This window comes from Zea mays, chromosome 4 (assembly GCF_902167145.1).
Source record: "Zea mays cultivar B73 chromosome 4, Zm-B73-REFERENCE-NAM-5.0, whole genome shotgun sequence".
Lineage (NCBI taxonomy): Eukaryota > Viridiplantae > Streptophyta > Magnoliopsida > Poales > Poaceae > Zea > Zea mays.
The window spans coordinates 206,494,708-206,517,582 of record NC_050099.1 but is presented as its reverse complement, the minus strand read 5'-3'; the positions used below and the strand labels follow the sequence as shown (position 1 = coordinate 206,517,582).

Below are 22,875 nucleotides of genomic sequence, written 5' to 3'. Positions count from 1 at the left end.
CTTGTTGGAGGCAGCCTTAGTCCATCCATATAGTGACCTCATGTTACAAAATTAGGTATTATTAGTATTAATTTAATCCAGAAAACTAGTGTAATATATGTGACGACATGTATGTATATGTGTATATGACTACTCGCATAAACAGTAAATAAAACATGCACAATTACGAAGAACATAATATACCATGCGGAGGGACCGATGCTCAAGGCATCAGTGGCTCCATTCACACGAGACATATCGTGTGTATGTTCGATGTAGTTGTACGCAGTCGGTGCAGGCAGATGTACGCAGTGTAGTCCCTCGACGGTGGCGGCGACGAGAAACCTGATCAGCGCTGGTCGAGCGGGCGAAGCGAGCAGTCGCGAGTACGCTCCCCAAAATCCTAATTGCGCACACACCCGTGCAAGTGTAGCTATGTGGACGACGATTTCGGAGGACTGCTCTCCCACTCTCTCTTTGCTCGCAGAAGGTGGGACGAGAATGGGCTGAGTGCAACACGTTTGAGACTGTTCGTATGCACAACCAGAAGCCATCTCACCTCCTCCGTATTTGTACACGCGCAAAGTGAGGGAACAGACAGTAACGATCACCATTAAAACCAGAAGCTGCCAGTCATTACAGCTTGTCCGTTACTGGCCATAACATAGGAAACAAACAATCCTTCATCATTTTATTAACTTCTCAATAGATTCTCAAATAGTCCACCTATTTAAGTTAATTGATTTGTCTCTTAGCTTACAGTATGGTAATAAATTATTAGTATACCGTAGCATTGAAGGGGTCCTTTAGCATTGACTATTATTGAATATTAATTTGGACCAGTCCCACATTAATCGAACACCTCACTTGTCTCTTTCTTAAATTTTCTTAGTTCTTGTGACGAAGTCAGCTGTAAGTTCATAGCCCATTCCTCGTATCTCTCATCTTCTTTCTCCTTGACCTCAGTATAGTTTATAGCCTTTTATTTATTATACTTGCTTTTAGGCCGTGTATTGTGTATATGGTCGTGCCGTGGAAGATAATCAAAGAGTTTACGGGAGAGAGAGCAGTATTTTTCATCGCGTAGGTGACGATCGGATCACCGACCCTGAATGACGAGTACGCGACGGCCATTTAAGGGACCAAAACCAGAGCCATAACGCAGTACGCGCGCGTACACTGCACATGCTCCTGCTCTATCTCCATCGTCACATCTCAGGCCAGGCTCCTGCTCTACCTCCATCGTCACATTTCAGGCCCTTCCGCCGTCGCCTGCGTCGTCACGCAGCCATGCAACCGAGCTTGGCACGCGGCAGCAGCAGCAGCCGCCGCCTGCACACAGCGGCTTCAACCTGCCCACGCATGGTCGCTCGTCCTGTCAAGCTCAGGTATAGCCAACGCGATTCAGTTTTCAAGTGCCTGTACGTCGTCGGTTTTTTTTTTCTCTCCAAAAAAGAGAGAGAACATCTCAGCTTTTAATTAAGAAAGCTAGCATCGCATCACAAACAGCGTTTCAATCTCTTGACCAACAACATATATAGCACTGCAACTGCTACCCCTGTTGCAAGAAGAAAGATAGCAGAACTCTCTGCTCCCTTCATTTAGATTTTGTCCCGCTAATTAAGCAGTAGTGAACCATATTCCTCGTCGTTTAGATTTTGTCCTGGACAATTTATTTTCTTTCCCAATACTTTATCACAATACTTTATCATGCGCATGTTTAGTTTTTCATGCGCATGATATGGGTGCAATGTTTTTCATGCGCATGTTTGGTTTTCTGGCCGTATTTTCTTATCACTTTATCCCATATTATAGACTTATTTTCTTTCCCAAAACTTTATTATAAGCGTGGTTCTAATTTGCTTGCAGCACTTTTCGTTCGTGGCAGATACAGTTTAGGGTTTTTCATGCGCATGTTTGGTTTTTCATGCCATAGTTTTTCATGCGCATGTTTTTCATGCCCATGATATGGGTGCCATTGTTTTTCATGCGCATGTTTGGTTTTCTGGCCGTATTTTCTTATCATTCTATCCCCTATATTATACACTAGTATAATACCCTACGTTACAACAGCACATAAATTATTTATTAAAATGTTAGGTCATATTTGGTTTCAATTAGTACTTGGACTAAACTTTAATCCTAAGACTAAACTTTAGTCTCTACCTGTTTGGTTGTAGGGACTAAAAAGATTCTAAAGTCATAATAGTAGTTGTCCAAAGACTCAAATGCCCTTTTGGAACACTAGAAGACTGCATGCAACTGTGCGAGAGAGACTAGGGATAGATTTGGGCAACAAGATAATTATGGACTTTTAGTCTCTTTTAGCACCTAGGTGAAAGACTAGAGACTAAATCATTTTAGTCCATATTTTAGTCCTAGTGTTTGGCAAAAAAATGGACTAAATGAGACTAAAAACTAGAGACTAATATTTAGTCCCTCTAACAAACACCCCCTTAGTGCACAAAAATTACGTGACAGAGCAATTTATTGGTGCTCGAAGCTGACTGCCGATGTACTGAAAAGGGAAGATGCGGAGACATATTGGGGCCTGCCTCTTAACTTGGCCTTCAAGCTTCTTCTGAACAAGTGCTGCACTTACCGCTGAGTGCGAAGCAGCCACATATAATAACAAAGGAGCCCCTGGCGTAGGTGGAGTTAATGTTGTGAGATCTATCAAATACTGCTTCAGCTCTTCGAAGGCCTTCTGCTGGATTGGTCCCCATTGAAAGACTTCGGCTGTCTTCAGCACTTCGAAGAATGGTAAGTTTCTCTCTGCTGATCTAGATATGAATCTGTTGAGAGACGCCAGCCTTCCTGTTAATCTTTGAGCCCCCTTTTTTGTACTTGGTGGTTCCATTCGAAGTATTGCTTCGATTTTGCTTGGATTAGCCTCGATTCCCTTTGTTGAGACTAGGCAACCGAGAAATTTCCCCTTCTTTACTCCGAAGACACATTTTTCTGGATTTAATTTTAGACCAGCCTGTCTAAAATTAGCGAAGGTCTCCTGCAAATCAGCAATGTGATTATCTTGCTTCGTGCTTTTTACAATGATATCATCAACATAAGTTAGCACATTCCTTCCTATCTGAGAGTGAAGGACCTTCGCTGTCATTCTGCTGAAACTTCCTCCAGCATTTTTAAGCCCCTCAGGCATCCGAAGGTAGCAATATGTCCCACTAGGGGTTATGAAGCTGGTTTTTGGTTCATCTTCCTTCTTCATCCATATTTGATGATAGCCTGAATAGCAATCCAGCAAACTCATAAGCTCTGATGAAGCTGCTGCATCAACTAAGGAATCTATCCTTGGCAATGGAAACTCGTCCTTCGGACAGGCTTTATTGAGGTCAGTAAAATCGATACACATCCTCCATTTACCATTGGCCTTCTTCACCATAACAGTGTTAGCCAACCATTCTGGGTATTTTACCTCTCTAATAACTCCGACACTGAGGAGTCTTTTTACTTCATTTTGAGCACCTTCAGCCTTGTCTTCAGATATTTTCCGAAGCCTCTGCTTTCTGGGCCTGAAGGATGGATCAACATTGAGCGAATGCTCGATAACATCCCTGTTAACTCCACAAAGATCATTAGCTGACCAAGCAAAAACATCTTTATTGTTGAACAGAAACCTTATCAAGGTTTTCTCCTGCTCTTCGGACAATTGAGATCCCAATAGCACCTTCTGCTCTGCTATATCCTCACATAGGAGCATGGGTTTCGGTTGGTCAGCTGAAGCAGCTTTTTCCCTTCTGAACTTGTATTGCTCACAAGCTTCAGTTCCATCTATATTATGGATTGCTTTTGAGTCTGTCCAATTTCCTTCGGCCCTTCTGGCAGCTTCTTGACTTCCATGAATAGCAATGGGCCCTTGGTCCGAAGGTATCTTCATGCAAAGATAAGTTGGATGCAGAATTGCTTCGAGGCATTAAGAGTGCCACGACCAATGATTGCATTGTAAGGGTACTCCATGTCAACAATATCAAACATAACCTGTTCAGTCCTTGTGTTGTTGATGAATCCGAAGGCCACTGACATTGAGATTTTGCCGAGTGCTACAATCTGCCTTCCTCTGAAGCCGCAGAGGGGATGTGTGGCATCAAGAATTTTATCTTCGGGCTCTTGCATCTGTCTGAAGGCCTTAGCAAATATGATATCAGCTGCACTGCCTGTATCAACCAAAACATTATGGACCAGAAATCCTTTGATAACACAAGAGATAACCATAGCATCATTATGTGGGTAATCCTTGAGTTGAAGGTCCTCTTGGGAGAAGGTAATAGGAATGTGAGACCATCTTGACTTGATGAAGGGTCCTTGCACCCCGACATGTTGTACCCTTCTCTATGCTTCCTTCTTCTGCTTCTTGTTGGCTGGTTCTGAACATGAACCGCCTGTTATCGGGAGTACCAGCTTCAGAACCGAAGCAGCTCCAGCTTGAATATTGAACGAAGCCATCAGCTCAGAAAAGTGGAAGTGAGTTCACCGGAGGTGGGCGCCAATGTTGGGGACTCGTTCTCAAATGCTATGAATTAAGAACAAGGCAACATAAAATGTTAAATGTTAATGCCCTTCGTCCGCTGAAGCATTATTTCCTTAAGGATTTAATGAACTTCGGACGAAGGTCAAAGATGGTACAATTACGAAGGTTGAATCTTCATAACTGAACCCTCAGGGATTGTATAAAATAATTTGAGATATGAAGCATTAACGACAAGTAAATTATAAATAAACAACATCATTTTCATATTATACAAACTTGATGTATTCAAATGTTAGATACATTTATACCTCTGTCTTGGCAAAGAATAATTTCCGAGTGATGCGATTGCAATTGCAGGAATGCGTGAACAGTAAAGGAATATTGTTCACTATTTATAGGCACAGGACACAGCCTGTGAGGAATTACAATCATGCCCCTCATAAAAGTTTACAACATTGACTCAGACCTTTATGGACTAAAAGGTCATTCTATCTTTAAGTCGGTTCGTCCCTTCACCTTCGGATATGTTGTATTATCAAAGCTTCATGAATGAAACCTTCGGCGTCACGTACGGGCAGCTTCAGCCGAAGCTGTCTCTTTCTGCAGGACCTTCGGCGACGAAGCATGGTCCCAACAGGGCTCGTCTCCACCATCCACAAAGGTCGCATACTCGCATACAACTACAGCAGTAGAGTCATGAAATAGCCACCACAAGTCCACTATCAATAAACCAGAGAATGGATGGATATCCATATCCAATCACGCGAATCCAACTGAAATCTAATTAAAACCACATTCCTATTCATATCCAACCTTATCCTTACAATTTACTATAGACATTCAACCTAATCCAATTTAGCTTCACCAAAATCCAAATCTATGCAACATAATCCTAACAATTTACTATAGGCATTCATCTAATCCGATTTAACTTCACCAAAATTCAAATCCATCCAGCATATCCAATCCGAATCTATAAGTGTTTCATGCGCATGTTTGGTTTTCTGGCCATATTTTCTTATCGCTCTATCCCATATGTTATAGACTTATTTTCTTTCCCAAAACATTAACACAAGCGTGGTTCTAATTTGCTTGCCACACTTTTCGTTCGTGGCAGCTACAGTTTACCGAAAGTTTAGCGCGCGCGACACACATCAGCATGAACTAAATTTTAAATTTTGCTCCCATCCACACCTCCACTTTGTGATAGATTGATTAAGGCGCCATTGAATATGTGAGGTTGGATACTTGGATAGCAAAATTGCCGGATGAAGACTTTTTTTACATACACCTTGGTTTTGATTACAAGGGCGCTAGAGTAAGAGCACCATTGGATATGCTTGGGTTTAGTATTTTTCTTGCAAAAGAAAAAAAGAAAAAGAAGCACATGTTGTTTTAATATACGCCGGCTAAAACTCTGCATTTTAGCCAATGAATATTTACAGACCCCGACTTAAAACTTTCTATGTGTCGGATACCATAATTAGGGTACCTAGATCACAACGCTAAAATCTCTAGACGTTTGAGTAAGAAGAGAACATGTGCAAAACACGTTCCCGACCATACCAAGGCACGGGATCCAAATCACGCCTCGCCCGAGGCCAACCCCGAACAGGAGACCCTAGTCATGAACTCGCCCGAGGCTAACCCTCGGGTAGGAGACCCGAAGCCGAGGAAGCCCTCAGAAATCTCAAAGTAGTCCTCACCAACACACCCATCTTGGTACCTTCCACCAAGAGCGAAGCCCTTTTGCTTTACGTCGCCGCAACCACTCAAGTGGTCAGCACCACGGTTGTAGTCGAAAGGCACAAAGAGGGATATGCTTTGCCCATTCAGAGGCCAGTCTACGTCATTAGCGAGGTACTGTCCGAGACAAAACCCCGCTGCCCGTAGATCTAGAAGCTGTTGTACGTAGTAGTCCTGGCTCAACGCAAGATACGCCATTACTTCAAGTCTCGCCTGGTAACAGTAGTATCATTCTTCCCTCTAGGAGACATCATTCAGAGTAGGGAAGCCTCAAGAAGAGTAGCCAAGTGGGTAGTAGAGCTCATGGGAGAAACACTCTCGTTCGCCCCTCGAAATGCTATCAAATCTCAAACCTTGGCAGACTTCTTAGCTGAATGGACCGACACTCAACTACTGATGGCTGCAATCCAAGCTGACCTATTGACCATGTACTTTGATGGGTCCCTGATGAAAACAGAAGCAGGCGCATGCTTGCTCTTCATCTCACCCCTCGGAGTACACATACGCTACGTGATACCGCTCCACTTTGCCGCATCCAACAACATAGCCGAATATGAAGCCTTGATCAACGACCTGCGCATTGCCATCGAGCTGGGAGTTCGGCGCCTCGACGTTCGAGGGGACACCCAACTCGTCATCGACCAGGTCATGAAAAACTCGAGCAGTCATGACCCAAAGATGGAGGCCTATTGTGAGGAGGTCCAACGCTTGGAAGACAAATTCTACGGATTAGAGCTCAACCACATCGCACGATGGTATAGTGAAGTCGCTAACGAACTAGCAAAGATAGCTTCCGGGCGAACCATGGTTCCCCCAAATGTTTTCTCGAGAGAGAATATTGACTTTCTATGACGTTATGATGGTATCATAAGCGTCACAGAAGGTGCGTAAGCAAAGGCCTCCTATGACGAAACCTCATAAATTATGATGTTCCTAATGAGGAATATTCTTAGGAACATCATAATCTATCATAATAACGTCACAGAAGACCTTTAATTATGCACCTTCTGTGACGTTTATGATACCATCAAAAGGTCATAGAAAGTCAATATTCGACCATCTGTTGTAATTAATGAAGCACCTGAACTAGCTCTTAACACCAGCACACCCCCGACCGCCAAGCCCCGAAGCCATGCAGATCGACGAAGAGCGGAATGAGGCCACACCAGTCTCGAATTGGTGGGTCCCGTACCTGGAATATCTCCTATGAGGTGAGCTACCCCCTGACAAGGTCGTGGCTCGGCGACTGGCTCAGTGGGCCAAGTCATTTGTGCTACTGGGGGAGGAGAAGGAACTGTACCAACGCAACCCCTCTAGAATCCTCCAACGATGCATCCCCATCAACCAAGGCCAGGAACTACTAAGCGAAATCCACTTGAGGGCTTGCGGGCGCCACGCTGCGCCCCAAACCCTCATCAAAAACGCCATTAGATAAGGTTTCTACTAGCCAACCTCGGTAGCCGATGCCACTAAGATTATACGCTCCTGCAAGGGGTGCTAATTTTATGCCAAACAAACAAACCTGCCGGCTGAAGCCCTGCAAACCATTCCCATCACTTGGCCATTTGCTGTATAGGGATTCAAGGCACCCGGCGGCTTTACGCACCTGTTGGTCACAATTAATAAATTCTCCAAGTGGATTGAGGTCCGCCCCCTCGCCAACATCATGTCCGAGCAGGCAGTGGTTTTCTTCACAAACATCGTCCATCGCTTCGGAGTCCCTAACTCCATCATCAACGACCATGACACACAATTCACAGGAAGGAAATTCTTGAATTTCTGCAATGATCACCACATTCATGTGGACTGATCAGCTGTGGCTCATCCGAGGACAAATGTGTAGGTGGAACATGCCAATGGCATGATCCTACAAGGCCTTAAGCCAAGGATATACAATGAGCTAAACAAATTCGCTAGGCGCTGGCTTAGCAAACTCCCCTCAGTGGTTTGGAGATTGAGGACAACTCCGAGCCGAGCCACAGGATTCACACCATTCTTCCTAGTCTATGGGGCCAAGGCCGTCCTACCCACTGACTTAGAGCATGGCTCCCCGAGGCTACAAGCATACAGTGACCAAAGCAACCAAATCAACTACGAGGATTCACTCGACCAACTAGAAGAGGCTCGGGACATAGCACTATCGCACTCCGGTAGTACCAGTTGTCACTGCGGTGCTACCATGCACGACAATTCCGATGTTGAGGCTTCTTGGTTGGCAACATGGTACTTCGGCTACGACAAGACAACCGATGGTGCCACAAGCTCACCCCTCCCTAGGAAGGGCCATTCATCATCGCCAAGGTGTTGAAACTAGGACCCTACGAGCTGTGCAACAACTGAGGCAAAATCTATGAAAATGCTTGGAACATTGAGCAGCTACGTCGCTTTTACCCTTAGAATTCCAAGTTGTCATGTATTTCAATCTTCATAAATAAAGATCTAACCTACAAGTGAGGCTCGACCCTATTTCTCCAGACCGAACCTCCCTCGAGGGCTAAAAGGGGGGAACCCCCTTTGCGTCATTTTCTCTATTTTTTTCTTCTAAAAAACGACTTTCGTGTTTTTGGCCTAGTCAAAAAGCAGAATCCTAAAAGAACAAGAGACATGCAGAAGGGCAAGTATGACCGAGCCATGGGAACACCTACGCCTCTAGATACGGTTTTCCCACTCACCACCCTTCCCCTAAAGGATAACTTGCGTTTTGATAGTGATTCCGTGAAAAGACAAGCTAAAAACACGAAACAAGGGAAAAAAGCGCACAACGAACGTAAAAAGTTAAAATTCTTCGTACATCACCATTCACAAAAAAAGACTTCAAGGTTTTTTACATGGACCCGCAAGATCGGCAACTCAGGCATCAGGGGGAGAAGCAGTGCCCTCGGGGTCAGCATCACCTACCATGGCCTAGGTAGCCTCGGTGTCACTGGGAGGCGTAGCAACAGAGTAAGATCTAGTGTTGAGCGAAGACATAGGAGGAACCACTTCCACATCAAAGTGTTGGGCCAGCGTCGAGCCTGCCCCCTCGACAATGTCCACAAGCCTCCGAACTTCCACCTCGGTGAGATCATCACCTTTCGGGAGGACGTAGCCCTCGCTCGCTCACTCGAGATCAACCACTCATGCCCGCTTCATGCCTGTATGCAAAGCCTCACGGAGTTTGCTCTGCATGTGGCCACTCAGCGCAAGCATGCGTCTCCACGGGGAACTGCTCGAAGGGGTGTCTTCAATCTCAAAGGTCCGGTAGAGGGCGACAACTGTGTCGTACATGGCTTCGTACGCGATGCTCTTCTCGTCGACGGCTCGGGTGAGCTCGTGGATGTCTCGATAGACACGTGAAGGTCCCGATCCAATTCTAAAACCAACCAAACAAACACGTAAGCACAACCGAAGTTGTCCTATCAGGCAAAACATAGGTAAACAAAACATACCTTTCACCCGAGCCTTCCACTGCGAAGCCTCGGTCCGAGACGCCTCAGCTGCTGCTGCTGCGACCTCAGCCAGAGCACTTTCCTTCTGGGTGCACGTAGTCTGATGTGCCTCGAGTTCCTTGGCAAGGGTCTCGGCTCGGGAAGAGGCTTCCATGGCCTAATTCTAGAATTTCTTCCGCTCATCGGATATCCTGCCAAGATCCTCCTCTAGATTGAGTACCCTCTTGGCAAGAGGAGACACTTCTCCCCATGCCAAGACAGCCTCTTCCTTCAACTCCGAGCAAAGCATCTAGAGATTCGCTGCTTCAGCGCTCTTCTAAGCGAGCTGCTCATTCGCCTAGGCAGGCAGGCCCTTCTGGCGACACAGCGAGTCCTAGACACCACGCTCACGGTGGAGGAACACGTACTTGGCTGCAATCTTTACCATAAGCTCCTGAAAGGAAACAAACGCCATCAAGACATATCCTGGGTGAAGGCATGTGTCATCGTCTAGAGAGATTTATCCACTACCTAGCTGATGACCTAGAAGTCCTGCCACAACTGCATCTCCTCCTAGTCATGACTCATCCCCCGGGGCAGCAAAGTCCTGCCATGTGAGCCACTTCCCTCCCCATGCGTAAGGATCCCTCCCAATGGGGACGACGGTGCTGCTCCCCTCATCAGGATAAAACGCGTTACGCTCCACGACTGGGACCTCAGGCCGCTCCGAGGGACCAGCTTCACCGTCACCAACCACCTCCTTACCCCAGTCAGAGGCCGAGGAATCGGAGATAGAGATCACTGGTGCCACCAAGGTCGGTGACACCATTGCCGAGGTCACCTCGGCATACCCCAACCCCTTTGTAGACGTGTGGGGGGTGGCCTCGGCAGGCATCGGTGTTTGCATCAGAGTCGGCACCCGAGGCTTGTCTAGGAGTGCTGCAACGACTTCCCCCGGTGGCGGCGCAACCTCGGCAACAACATTCACCCGCACAACCTACCCTCCTAGAGCAAGTCGCGCCTCCTCAACCCCCGTTGGAGAGTGTCCCGTGTAGTGTCGACCTAGGGGATCTGCCGGGCTGCAACCCTAGCCATCGAGGTCATACTCATCTTAACGACCTTCACATGGGCTAGGGTCGGCGCACCCGATTTGCGCTTCTGGATGAGAAAAGCATGCAAGAACAAAAATTCACACAGAGCATAGAGAAAATCCAACCTCAATATCTCGTGACACTAACCCAGACCGAGGCATCACTAGCCTCCTTGGCGCCAAACTCCTTGGGTCCCTGGTTCCCACGGTCGGCGTCGGGAGTTGGTTGGCAACCCGCTTCGCCGTCACCTCTTCGGCTGCGGGGACAGTCCCCCGCTCATTGAACATCTACGTCTTAGGCCAAGGGCTGACACCTCAAGCTCAATTGCCAATGCGTCCAGACCGCTTGGTGGGCCCCCTGAGCGCGGCTCGGACCAAAGTCTCACCTCGGGGATAAATCCGAGCGGAACCTCCATCCCCTCATCATCGTCGTCGTCATCATCGTCATCGCTGAACATATCCAAGGATGCCTCCAGCAGTAGCCCCTCCCTCTCCTACGCTCAGCGACGCTTCTCGAGCTCGTCACGAGCCACCCTTTTCTTGCAGGCTCGCTTCTTCTCCTTGTCCTTCTTCCTCTTTTGCTGCTCTGCATCCAACCTACGTGCCGCCCGAGCCGTCGTGTCCTCCAGGACCGAAGGCAAGGCAGATCTGTAACCCCGTAGCCCCTAAGAATAAATGAAAGATTAGGTAATCAGGTTGAGATGAAGAAACGAGGATAAAAGTAGAGGCAGGTATTGTGGCCTATGAGTGACCCATAGCCATGGTCGGGGCGCATCGAGACCTAGGCAAAGGCACTGTAATCAACCTTTCCCACCATTCCCTTAACCCGCTTGAGGAGGTCGTCAATGGTGAGGGTGGCCGTTGACATCCGAGAGCTCTCCACCTCAGCCTCGGGCGTCATCTCATGCAGGAGCAGACAACATTGAACCAGCGGCAACACCCTTCGACGGTGAAAGGCGATGACGACCCCAACTACGGTAGGACCGCAGTCGTGGAGCTTCCGCAGGGCATCCAAGAAGGCCTCCAACTGAGGTTGATGCTCTCGTGTAGCTCCCATTTGCCAGTTATCCCCTGTAGTGGTCACGACCCGCTTGGTGTACGAGGGCAGCCTCCCATTGTTGTTGCGGAGGTAGAACCAACGGTTCTGCCACCCCTTGTTCGAAGAGGTGAGGGAGGTAGGGATGTAAAGTTGTGCCCCATCCGAACAGAGCTGAAGCATACAACCACCGGCCCTCACCGCAGTGCGGACCTTCTTCACCTCCATCGCTAGAGAAAATGGCTCCACGCGGAAGATATGGAGCCAGAGATCCCAATGGGGGTCGATCCTAAGGTATCCCTCATAGACCGCCGTGAAGATCGCCTCCTAAGCAGTGGAGTTCTTATTGAAGTTGTGGAGCTCAACCCCATAGTAATGCGGGAGCGCACGTATAAAGTGGCTCACAGGCATCCTGAACCCACGCACATGGAATGACATGAAGCTAACAATGTAGCCCATGGGCGGAGTCATCTTCTCCTCATCCCCAGGAACAAGCCATTCGGGGTGCACTCCGAAGGTGAGGGGGCAAAGCAGACCCCCGTCGACGAGGCTCTGCATATCCTCCTCGATCACGGTGGAGAAAGGCCACATGTCATAGGGAGCGAGGACATTCACCTTCTCGGCCATGATGAAACGAGAAGGTGAGAGTGGCGAGGTACATGGATCTCTTACTCTTCTCATCACAGTCTTTGGCTACGGACTAAAAAGCAAGAGTGGCTGAGGCTAGGAATACAAGTGCGGGGTGAGAGCCAGGGCCGTCCCCTCCTAGATATATATAAGGGGAGCCGATGAACCCATCGAGATCAGGGCCGAGCACCCCGCATTTAAAAATCAAATCCGAAAACAGATTTTTTTTCTCGAAACTTGCCTGTGCGCGCGACAACAGATAGCCCGTGGGCTTCGTGTGCCATCACATTAATTCCTGCCTGGGGCCACACGTCTTGTCCGGTTAACACAACCAATAGGAACTGTTTCGCCTCCCCAAGGTGGGCGCCTAAAATGTATCTCTCTCTCCCTTTTTCCTTCTACACAGGTGATGGGAAAGGAATATCTGTTTGGATTTCCTTCCTAGTAAAGGAAACGAGCTCCAAGCCCCTTACTGATAAGGGGTTGGAAGGTTGGCCCCTCAATGAGGATCAGCAACCGCCCCAGAGCACACGGGCTCCGAGCCCTTTACTGATCAGGGGTTCGAAGGTTAGCCCCTCGGTAGTGTTCAACAACCGCCCCAGAGAGTAGAGTCAGAGATGACCATGGGTACGTGCGTACATGGCCGAGGCTTGGGCTACAAATCCCAGGGTACCCTAGGACATATCCGAGATCAGCAGGAACGATTCGTAATGGTATCCCATCGGAGGGTGACAACGAGCCCTCAAATCCTATCGAATGGATCCGGGACCAGCGAATCCCCACGGGTATATTAGGGGGTGTCTCTGGACTGCAAGCCAACCCCTAGCGAATGGGGCTCGGGCCTCCACTTGGATTACGCGCTAACAGTCCACAAGAAGTGTCATGCTCATTGCCCACCGAGGGTAGCATTGCGCATTTCCCCTCGTCCTCCCTACAAAAAGGCGACGAAGAGATGTATCAATAAAAGTCAAGGCGGCCCTGATCGTCCTCTTGCCCAGTGTAGAGGCTCGGGGGCTACCCTGGCACCACGGCTACGACCAAATTGCTAATAGCATCAACAAACCGACGCAGAGGCTCAGGGCTGCCCTTGCAGCTAGGCTACAACCAAGTTACGTGGAATTAATAGATCAATGAAGTATGCAGAGGGAAACATAAAGATCTCGAAGGAGTAACCACTGCTCCGAGGCCCCATGGGCGCGCACCCATCGGAAAAAATCTCCCAACTCTCAAAAATCCTGGCAAAAACGCCCAGAAGGTTTAGCAAGAACCTCCAAGCGAGTGCCTACACTCCCTTGAAGGCTCAGGGGCTACTGTGGTGTACCATAATTAGGGGTACCCAGATCACAACCCTAAAATCCTTAGACGCTTGAGTAAGAAGGGAACATGTGCAAAACACGCTCTCGACCATACCAAGCCAAGGGATCCAAATCACGCCTCGCCCGAGGCCAACCTCGAATAGGAGACCCTAGTAATGAACTGGGCCGAGGCCACCCTCGGGCTGCAGACATAGTTAAAACTCGCCTGAGGCCACCCACGGGCGAGTGACAAAGTCACAGTTCGCCCGAGGTCACCCCAAGCGAAAAATATAACCGCAACTCGCCCGAGGCCAGCCTCGGACGAGACACACATTTCCGATTCGCTTGAGGGTGCCTCAGACGACGCCCAGGAGCTACCTGCTTCGGCCAACCACTCAGATCCCAGGAGGTGTGCATTTAATGCAATCTGTACGAACACCTACCCCGCCGTAGGCACCAAAGTCAACAAAGGGTGACACGACCCCGGTCTGAATCTACTTGTTACTACACACAACGACGGTGGTCAGGGCTCGAATACGGGGTGCTGTTCCCCCAGTCTGACCATTGTTTCAACTGACCATAGCATGGCTACATGTGATGCCAAGACCTGACCCTGGCCTCGAGAGAGATCTTCGCCTCGCTCGAGCCCGATCTTGGCCAACTACTCCAACTAGGAAACATGTGATGCCACCAGCTCTCCCGTGAACCCCGTTGAAGATAGGATGGCTACATAAACCACAAGCCCGGTGTCCAATCTGCTTTCCACCATCCCGGATGACGCACGGGCTAGATTACCACTTTCTTTCCACCATGCCGAGCACTATTTTCAACCACTACGACTCGACATACTTATAAACTTCTCATCCGCACCCCTGCATAGGACGAGCTCGGGCACGCATCCGAGCCCGCGAATTTGGCCTCAGCTCTCTACCTGGTCAAAGCGCAGGTTACAGGGATCAGACATCCTTCTCCTGACCAAAGATGACGCCAAGGACAAGGGCCATTCCGCCGATCATACTGCTACAGGGGCTCGAACTTATCTCGTTTGACCACAACAACAACGCGGCAATTCTTGTACTCCTGGGTTTCCCCTTTGTGACTATAAAAGGAGGATTCTAGGGTCTCCGAGGGGAGGAGGAACACAACACTTCACGGCCCACTCCACTCCTAATATTGGCACTGACCTCAATCACACTTAGAGACTTGAGATCTGCTCTCTCTCTCTCTCTCGACTAGCTTGTATCCCTACTATGAGCACCTATGTGCAAGATAATATAAGTCTCATCCTTCGTTGGAAATAGAGTCTTCTTTTGCCCGAACCAGAATAAATCTTGTGTCTTCTAGCATCACCCATCTGGACAGGGGCACGCAGACAAATTCACTTGTTGGTTAGGACCCTCGGGTTAAAACACCGACACTGTGATAAATTAAAAAAATCTATAAAATCTCTGTATATAGTAGTAAACGGCTGTGTCTTGTTGGGGAGTTTATGATAATTTTTTGGTTTTTGTGACGAAGGCTTTATAATGCATGTTTGTTGCAGCGCATTCCGGCAGCAATGGCATAACGGCGGCGGGCCTGCGTGTGTGCTTAGCGTCGGCACAGCCAACCCAGGCAACTGCGTTCAGCAAGATGAGTACACTGACTGGTACTTCAGTATCACCAAGAACGATCATCTTACACACACGAAAGCAATCATGAAGAAAATGTGTATGTAATTAACCTTCCGTCTTCCATTCTCATGTTATATGAAATATGTTCCCTTACAATAAAGGACGTATCCTGCTATACACAAGACCACCTCTTCATACACATATACACTAACTTAATCTGAGCCCTTCGTATAACAACTTTCGGATGAGATGTGAGTTTTTTTTTGTTGCAAATATATATAACTGGCACGCGAGAAGAAGAGCGTAGAAGGTGTTTTTTCGTAAAAAGAAAGTCAACCGAAGATTGCAAACATATATACACGAAGCTGGTTTTATGCACAGAATAGGATCCCAACGTGATGTCTTGTTTACATGCCTCTCAGGTGAGAAGATGATGGTAAAAAAACGATACCTGCAAGTCAACGAGGAGCTGTTCCGTGAGCATCCCGAGTTCTTGGACCCTGCAGCTCCAAGTCTAGAAGGCAAGCTAGCCGTCGTGGCCAGTGTCATGCCAGGGCTTGTGGCCGCTGCCGCAGAGAAAGCCATTGCCGAATGGGGCCGACCGGCTGAAGACATCACGCACCTCGTCTTCGCCACCAGCAGCAGTGCTCAACTGCCCCACATCGATCTCCGCATCGCTTCCCTTCTCGGGTTAAGCACCACCGTGCAGCGTACGGTGATCGGCTTTCATGGCTGCAGCGGCAGCTCCGCGGCGCTCCGCGTTGCCAAGGACATCGCCGAGAACAACCGCAGCGCACGAGTCCTCGTCGCTTGCGCAGACATGTTGAGCGTCATGGATGGTTACCTAGTCCCCAACGTAGTAGCCCACCGCTACGGAATCATCGGCCACGCCATTTTCGGTGACGGTGCTGGTGCAGTTGTCGTCGGAAGCCGGCCGCAGGAACCCGTAGAGCGCCCAATCTTCGAGATGGTGTCAGCGTCGCAGGCCACGCTACCCGGCTCGGAGCTGGCGGTTGCTGCCGAGCTCACCAATTTCGGCATGGAGTACCGCCTCGAGTTTGGAGAGCTGGCGGCGGGGGTCGGCGACAACATCGAGCGGTGTCTGATCGACGCGCTGTCGCCGCTCGGCATTGGTAGTGTTGGCTGGAATAACCTCTTCTGGGCGGTGCACCCGGGTGGCCCCAAGGTCATGGACAACTTCACGGCGGCTCTGAGGCTAGAGCCCGGGAAGTTGGCGCCCAGCCGGCAGGTGTTCAGCGAGTACGGCAACATGGTGGGCCCGACTCTGATCTTTGTCCTCGATGAGGTTATACGTCGTCGCCAGCAAGATCACGAGGAAGGGAGCTGCGAGTGGGGGTTCATGGTGGGGTTCGGCCCGGGGTTCACCATCGATGTAATGGCATTGCATGCGTGCAGTGGTATGTCCACAGTTCCACACTGATACCAAGACTCGAGTATTTTGTAATGATAGCCATGGCGCACAAAGGGAAGCTAGAAATACTTTGGTTCCCACTACATTAATAAGAGTGTATTCGTTTGTTCCAGAATCATAACCTAGAGCGAATCTAATCAGGAATGCTTATCTAATTTATATAAGCTTTGATCACCTGGAACCATTCCTAACCTCAATTCTAAACAAACGAACGCACTCTAAGAGAGATAGAAGAACAAGACGTTCGGTCATGGACACACATCAGTGCGTTTGCAGGTGTCTTCTTCCCTATAAAATAAATAAATAAATAATTGTGCTGTGGGTTTGGTGCATCTTGTTGATTTGTGAAAATATATGGTAGTCTCACTTCTGAAGAAACTATTTTTGCCAAGTATCAAATAGTTTGTGTAGTGTTTTTTAAACACTTGGTAAAGAAGATCTTTGTCGAGTGCCAAATAAAAAATATTCGGCAAATAAAAATACTCGACAAAAAAGTGTTTTTACTCTAGGCAAAGAATCTTCTCTATCGTTATACACTAGACAAAGAACGCTTTGCCGAATGTTGTTTTTGACAGTCGGCTAAGAGCTTGTTTGCCGACTATTTTTTTTACACTAGTCAAAGATAATTTTTCAAATCACATTTTGAAGAACGCTTTGCCGAATATTGTTTTTACACTAAACAAAGTTTTATAACTCGCCAAGATGTACAATTTTAATTTTGGTCATTTCAGTAAATGATAAAATAAAAGTAAATTTGTTCACAAACCTTATATCTCTCTCGTAGTTTAGAAACTACAAGAGATGCATAAGATTTTAAGATTTGTGAATAATGTTAGAACCATCAAGTTGGATGAATAAATGACCAAACAACCAAAATAAAGTTTGTAGACCTTGAGAAGTTGTACAATTTTATAGTTGGCAACCTTTTGATTTAAAGTCATTTTGTTAACGAAGACTACGTCTAAATTTAAAAAATTTCAAATTCGAATTTCTCAAACAATCTCAGATGGAAAAACCACCAAAATGAAAGTTGTTGGTCTTGAAAAGTTATGAAACTTTGTAGTTGATATTTTTTGAAGGTTTAAAATTTAAAATTCAAATTTTGTAATCAATCTCGGATGAAGAAACTGTCAAAATAAAATTTGTAGATCTCGAAAAGTTATGCAACTTTTATAGTTGACAATCATTTGAATCCATTTAGTGCCTTAAACAAACAATTTACACTCGGTTTGTTATAATATGTGGAGAAGATAACATAATATAGACACAATTGATATCAGGATGGAGTGATAGAGAAGTTTGCGCGCTAGAGAATGGTCACGAGTTCGAATACCATAGGCCGTGAGATTTGGGAAAAATGCCGACATACGCTGAGCTGCTCTATCGTTCACCGTCACAGCAGACTACACAGCAGTCAGCAGGCTTGACCTAACATCATAGTTAGTTACAAACGGATCTGCCACTGCACCGTCGGAAGAATGAACGGCGGACGAAATGGTCTACAACAAACCCACAACGGACTGCATGCACGATCTACATTATTAGTACGCGACGGCTATTTAAAAGCCAGCTCCTGCTCTATTTCCATCGTCATATCTCCAGGCGGCGTCGTCAGGCCCTTCCGCCGTCGTCACGCAACCGAGCTCGGCACGCGGCAACAGCCGCCTCCACACAGCGCCTGCAACCTCCTCCTGCCCACCCATGGCCGCCGCTCGTCCCGGCAATCTCAGGTAGCCAACCCGCGCGATTTTTTTAGATTTCAAGAGTATATTCATCACTTGACCAACAACATATATATAGCACTACTGCTACTCCTGTTCCTGTTACAAGAACATATATCAGAACAACACAAAAAGAAAAATCTATAAAATTCCTGCACAGAACCTCAAAAGAGTGCACCTTGCTTGTCTGGTTGGGGATTTTATGATATATATATATATATTCTGTTTTTTTTTGTTACGAATACTTTATTATTTATGAAAATGCATGTTGGTGTTGCAGCGAATTGGAGCAGAAATGGCATAACGGCGGCGGGCCTGCGTGTGTGCTTGGCGTCGGCACAGCCAACCCAGCCAACTGCGTTCGGCAAGATGAGTACACTGACTGGTACTTCCGTATCACCAAGAGCGATCATCTTACGCACACCAAAGCAATCATGAGGAAAACGTGTATGTAATTATATCTTTCTATTTTTCATTCTCATTTTATATATCTTACCATCCAAGATAGCCGCACAAAGCGAAAGGACTTTTAGCTGATGAGTTGGTTAATTAGGTGGTCTAAAAACTCTTTTGGGGAGTGAGAATTTTAGGCTAAGGTTAAAAAAAAGGTCGAGTTAGAGTAGTTTAGAGAATTTGTAGATCAGGAGCTGTAGGTATATTTTAGTTTTTAGGACCTGTTTGGGATTTACTAAGCATCTACAAGAGTTTCTAAATTTTACTTGCAACCTTGAATTTTTGGCGGCAAGATAGGAAGAAAAACTGATCTTTGAACAACTCCCTATCTCAACTTCGAATCTTTCGCACGGAAATATATATACGCATGCGTACCCATTGACCAATCCATAAGGATGAAAGTGAATATCTTAATTATTAGAATAAATTTAATATTTTAAAATAGATATGTATAAAATTTGATGTTGAGATTTTTTTTATTTTATTAAGCACATTATTACAAATAAAAATAAAATTTTGCATAAATTCTTTCATGCATTGTTTGCTCTCTACAATGACATAGGTGAAAAACATCTGAATCTGCATCTGAATCCAAATTTTATACCTATCATTTAATTAAGAAGATTTATGGTAAATTTGATGTTTAACTTTTATTAATATATACAACCTTAATGCAAAAAACAATCATACTAATTTGCATAGTAGATTTTATATTCTATTTATTCGTAATACAATAATTAGATGTCCGAATAAGTATCTGCTTTTATCCCTACCAATTAATGTAGAGGTAGACAGATGCAGAGTAAGAATAAAGAATAGGATATTCTCTTTTAAATGGATATTTTTTGAGATCCTAAATGAGTTTCAATGAAAATATTTTCAATTGCAAACTCGCTTGTCGATATCATTGAGTTCTATAACTTTGGTATCGATGGTCTATCAATGTTGTTTGAAAATTTTGAATTTAAATATGAACAATTAATTCAACTATAACATTTTTAGAAACATAATTTTAATTTTAAATAAGACATCAAGGTTAGATCGGAGATGCATTTACCGTGATGTCTTGTTCACATGCCTCTCAGGTGAGAAGATGATGGTAAAAAAACGCTACTTGCAAGTCAATGAGGAGCTCTTCAGTGTGCACCCCGAGTTCTTGGACCCTGCAGCTCCAAGTCTGCAAGGCAAGCTAGCTGTCGTGGCCGGTGCCATGCCAGGGCTTGTGGCTGCTGCCGCAGAGAAAGCCATTGCCGACTGGGGCCGCCCGGCCGGAGACATCACCCACCTCGTCTTCGCCACCAGTTCCAGTGCCCAGCTGCCTCACATTGACCTCCGCATCGCTGCCCTTCTCGGGTTAAGCACCACTGTGCAGCGCACGGTGATCGGCTTTCACGCCTGCAGCGGCAGCTCCGCCGCGCTCCGCGTTGCCAAGTACATCGCCGAGAACAACCGCAGCGCGCGAGTCCTCGTCGCTTGCGCGGACATGTGGAGCGTCATGGATAGTTACGTAGTTCCTAACGTAGACCACCGCTACGGAATTATTGGCCACGCCTTTATCGGTGACGGTGCCGGCGCAGTTGTCGTCGGAAGCCGACCACAGGAACCCGTTGAGCGCCCAATCTTCGAGATGGTATCAGCGTCGCAGGCCACGGTGCCCGGCTCGGAGCGGGCGGTTGCCGTCGAGCTCACCAATTGTGGCCTGGAGTATCGCCTCGAGTTTGGAGATGTGGCGGCGGAGGTCGGTGGCAACATCGAGCGGTGCCTGCTTGACGCGCTGTCGCCGTTGGGCATTGGTAGTGTTGGCTGGAATAACCTCTTCTGGGTGGTGCACCCGGGTGGCCCCAGGATCATGGACACCTTCACGGCGGCTCTCAAGCTACAGCCCGAGAAGCTGTCTGCCAGTCGGCGTGTGCTTAGGGAGTACGGCAACATGACCGGCCCGACTCTGATCTTTGTCCTCGACGAGGCTATACGCCGTCGCCAGCTCGACCACGAGGAGGGGAGCTGCGAGTGGGGGCTCATGGTGGGATTGGGCCCGGGGTTCACCATTGATGTAATGGCATTGCGTGCGTGCAGTGGTAAATCCACACCAACACCAAGAATCAAGAGTAGTCTGTAAGGGAGAGCCAGAACTCAGAAGCGGCCCTTTGGTTGTCTGTTTGTCAGTGCGTTTGTACGTGTCTTCATCCCAATAAAATAAATAAATAACTGTGGTTTGGCTTTGTGGCATCTTGATTTGTGAAACTATATGAAGTTTACAGGATTTAGGGTTAACCAATTGCAAACTTGCTTGTCGATAACCAATGGTTAACTGTGTCTTTCGAAGGTCCTCAAAACACGGTTAACCATTGGTTATCAACATATTTGTCAAGCATTGCAGGGGCTTCAACATCAGACTACCTTCGGTGTAGAACAATGGAAGGATAACGAAGGTAGCTTCGTAATAACAACACAGGAAGATGATGTAAGAAGACGGTGTCATCCTGAATGCTGAAGGCAAAATACAATGTTGTCCTTTATTATTTGTAAATTATGTATGTAATCCATATGTGTGTAAGTGTAATTTCATACGAAGTTGTACGATTCCCTATAAATAGATGAACAGTGCCCTGCATAAAGTACCTTTTGGAAGGGTTGAACGATAGCTACATGTAACCTTTTTCTTCAAAGCATCTTCGTTCTAACTCACTCTATAGAATCGAAGGTACAATTATAAATTCATTATACGAAAGAGGAGAAATGTGTTATTATTATATCGAAGATGAGTTATCATGTTTAAACTCCCTTAGGTTCTTTACATGTTTACTTACGCAACTAAGTCACGGTTTATTTGGTTAAGTCTTGACCTTCGTTTTCGAAGGAATTATCCCAAAGGGAAAACTCCTTGAGGACGAAGGTCGAATATCTTTATAACATTGTGTTGCCTTGTTTTTTATTGTGTATAGTAATTAAGAACAAGTAGCCAACCACTGAGTCCCTATTTTCCAATCCAGTAACTTGATAATGAACTGATACTCATAGATCTAGCCTTAAAGAGATGGGGAGACAGAGGAACCTCCGGTGAACTCATCAACGACCACCTCCGGTGAACTCATAGATCCAACATTGACGCCCACCTCTGGTGAACTCATCAACGACCACCTTCGTCATGCCGCCGAAGAAGACAGCGGCGCCAAGGGCTGTTCTTGCTCCCCTGGATACCAATCAAGATGGAATCCTTCTAAGAGAAGCCCGAGTCAGAAGAGGAAGGCCACTAGCCCAACCCCACAAGACGAAGAGCTAGATCAAGAGATTAGCAACCTGGAAGTCATACATCAACAAGTGGAGAAATGAAGGGAGAAGATGCTTCAGCTGTCTGAGTTACAAAATAAGATCGATGAAGCAGCCGAGGAAATGCGTCACATTGCACAAGAAACTGAGCAAGGGCATCGACCACAACAAAGAGACCTTCGTTAGGAGGGCCCCAGCCATGATGATATGTGGTATGATGATTTTCACATGACAATATTGCTTTTGATGATGCTTCTCCCCTAGCTATAGATCTGCAGGCTGTGCCATGGCCACCTTCGTACAAGCCACCTAGCTACCCATGTATGATGGTCACTCAGGCCCAAAGCAATTTCTGATGAGCTATGAAGCAACCATATCATCCTATGGTGGCAACACAACTGTCATGGCCAAGTCCTTCGTCATGGCGGTCAGGAGTGCTGCTCAAACTTGGTATTCCTCTCTCAAACCAGGAACAATTACATCTTGTCAGAAACTGAAGGATATGTTGTTCACAAGCTTTTAGGGGTTTCAGACAAAACTGGTGACTGCTCAGGCCTTGTTTCAGTGCACACAAGACCATGAGGAATATCTGCAGGCCTATGTCTGAAGGTTTTTACGACTCAGAGCCTTGGCACCAACGGTGCCAAATGAAATTGTTATTGAAGCAATGATCAAGGGACTTCGACCAGGTCCAACGACACAATATTTTGCCAGAAAGCCCCC

The 22,875-nt window shown here is 46.9% G+C and overlaps 2 protein-coding genes across 2 annotated transcripts; both read left to right on the top strand.

Annotated features, from left to right (window-relative positions):
* The first annotated feature begins 1,130 nt into the window (after positions 1-1,130).
* LOC103654510 (uncharacterized) lies at positions 1,131-16,826 on the top strand. The gene is made up of 3 exons (NM_001372067.1): positions 1,131-1,367; positions 15,207-15,373; positions 15,699-16,826. The coding sequence occupies exons 1-3, from the start codon at positions 1,165-1,167 to the stop codon at positions 16,715-16,717; spliced, it is 1,389 nt and encodes a 462-aa protein (NP_001358996.1). The 5' UTR covers positions 1,131-1,164; the 3' UTR covers positions 16,718-16,826.
* Positions 16,827-18,294: 1,468 nt separating this feature from the next.
* Positions 18,295-21,111, top strand: LOC100282779 (chalcone synthase 8). Its single transcript, NM_001155685.1, is given in 3 exon segments — positions 18,295-18,438; positions 18,710-18,876; positions 19,968-21,111. Coding segments are annotated over 3 exon segments (1,230 nt in total). The 5' UTR covers positions 18,295-18,409; the 3' UTR covers positions 21,002-21,111.
* Positions 21,112-22,875: the final 1,764 nt, after the last annotated feature.

What these genes read in the sequence shown, in the direction of transcription:
- LOC103654510 (NM_001372067.1), top strand. Translation starts at nt 1,165, where the DNA reads ATGCTCCTGCTCTATCTCCATCGTCACATCTCAGGCCAGGCTCCTGCT. An exon ending in GCTCGTCCTGTCAAGCTCAG is followed by an intron (nt 1,368 to 15,206) that starts GTATAGCCAACG and finishes TGTTTGTTGCAG; the next exon opens with CGCATTCCGGCAGCAATGGC. An exon ending in AGCAATCATGAAGAAAATGT is followed by an intron (nt 15,374 to 15,698) that starts GTATGTAATTAA and finishes CATGCCTCTCAG; the next exon opens with GTGAGAAGATGATGGTAAAA.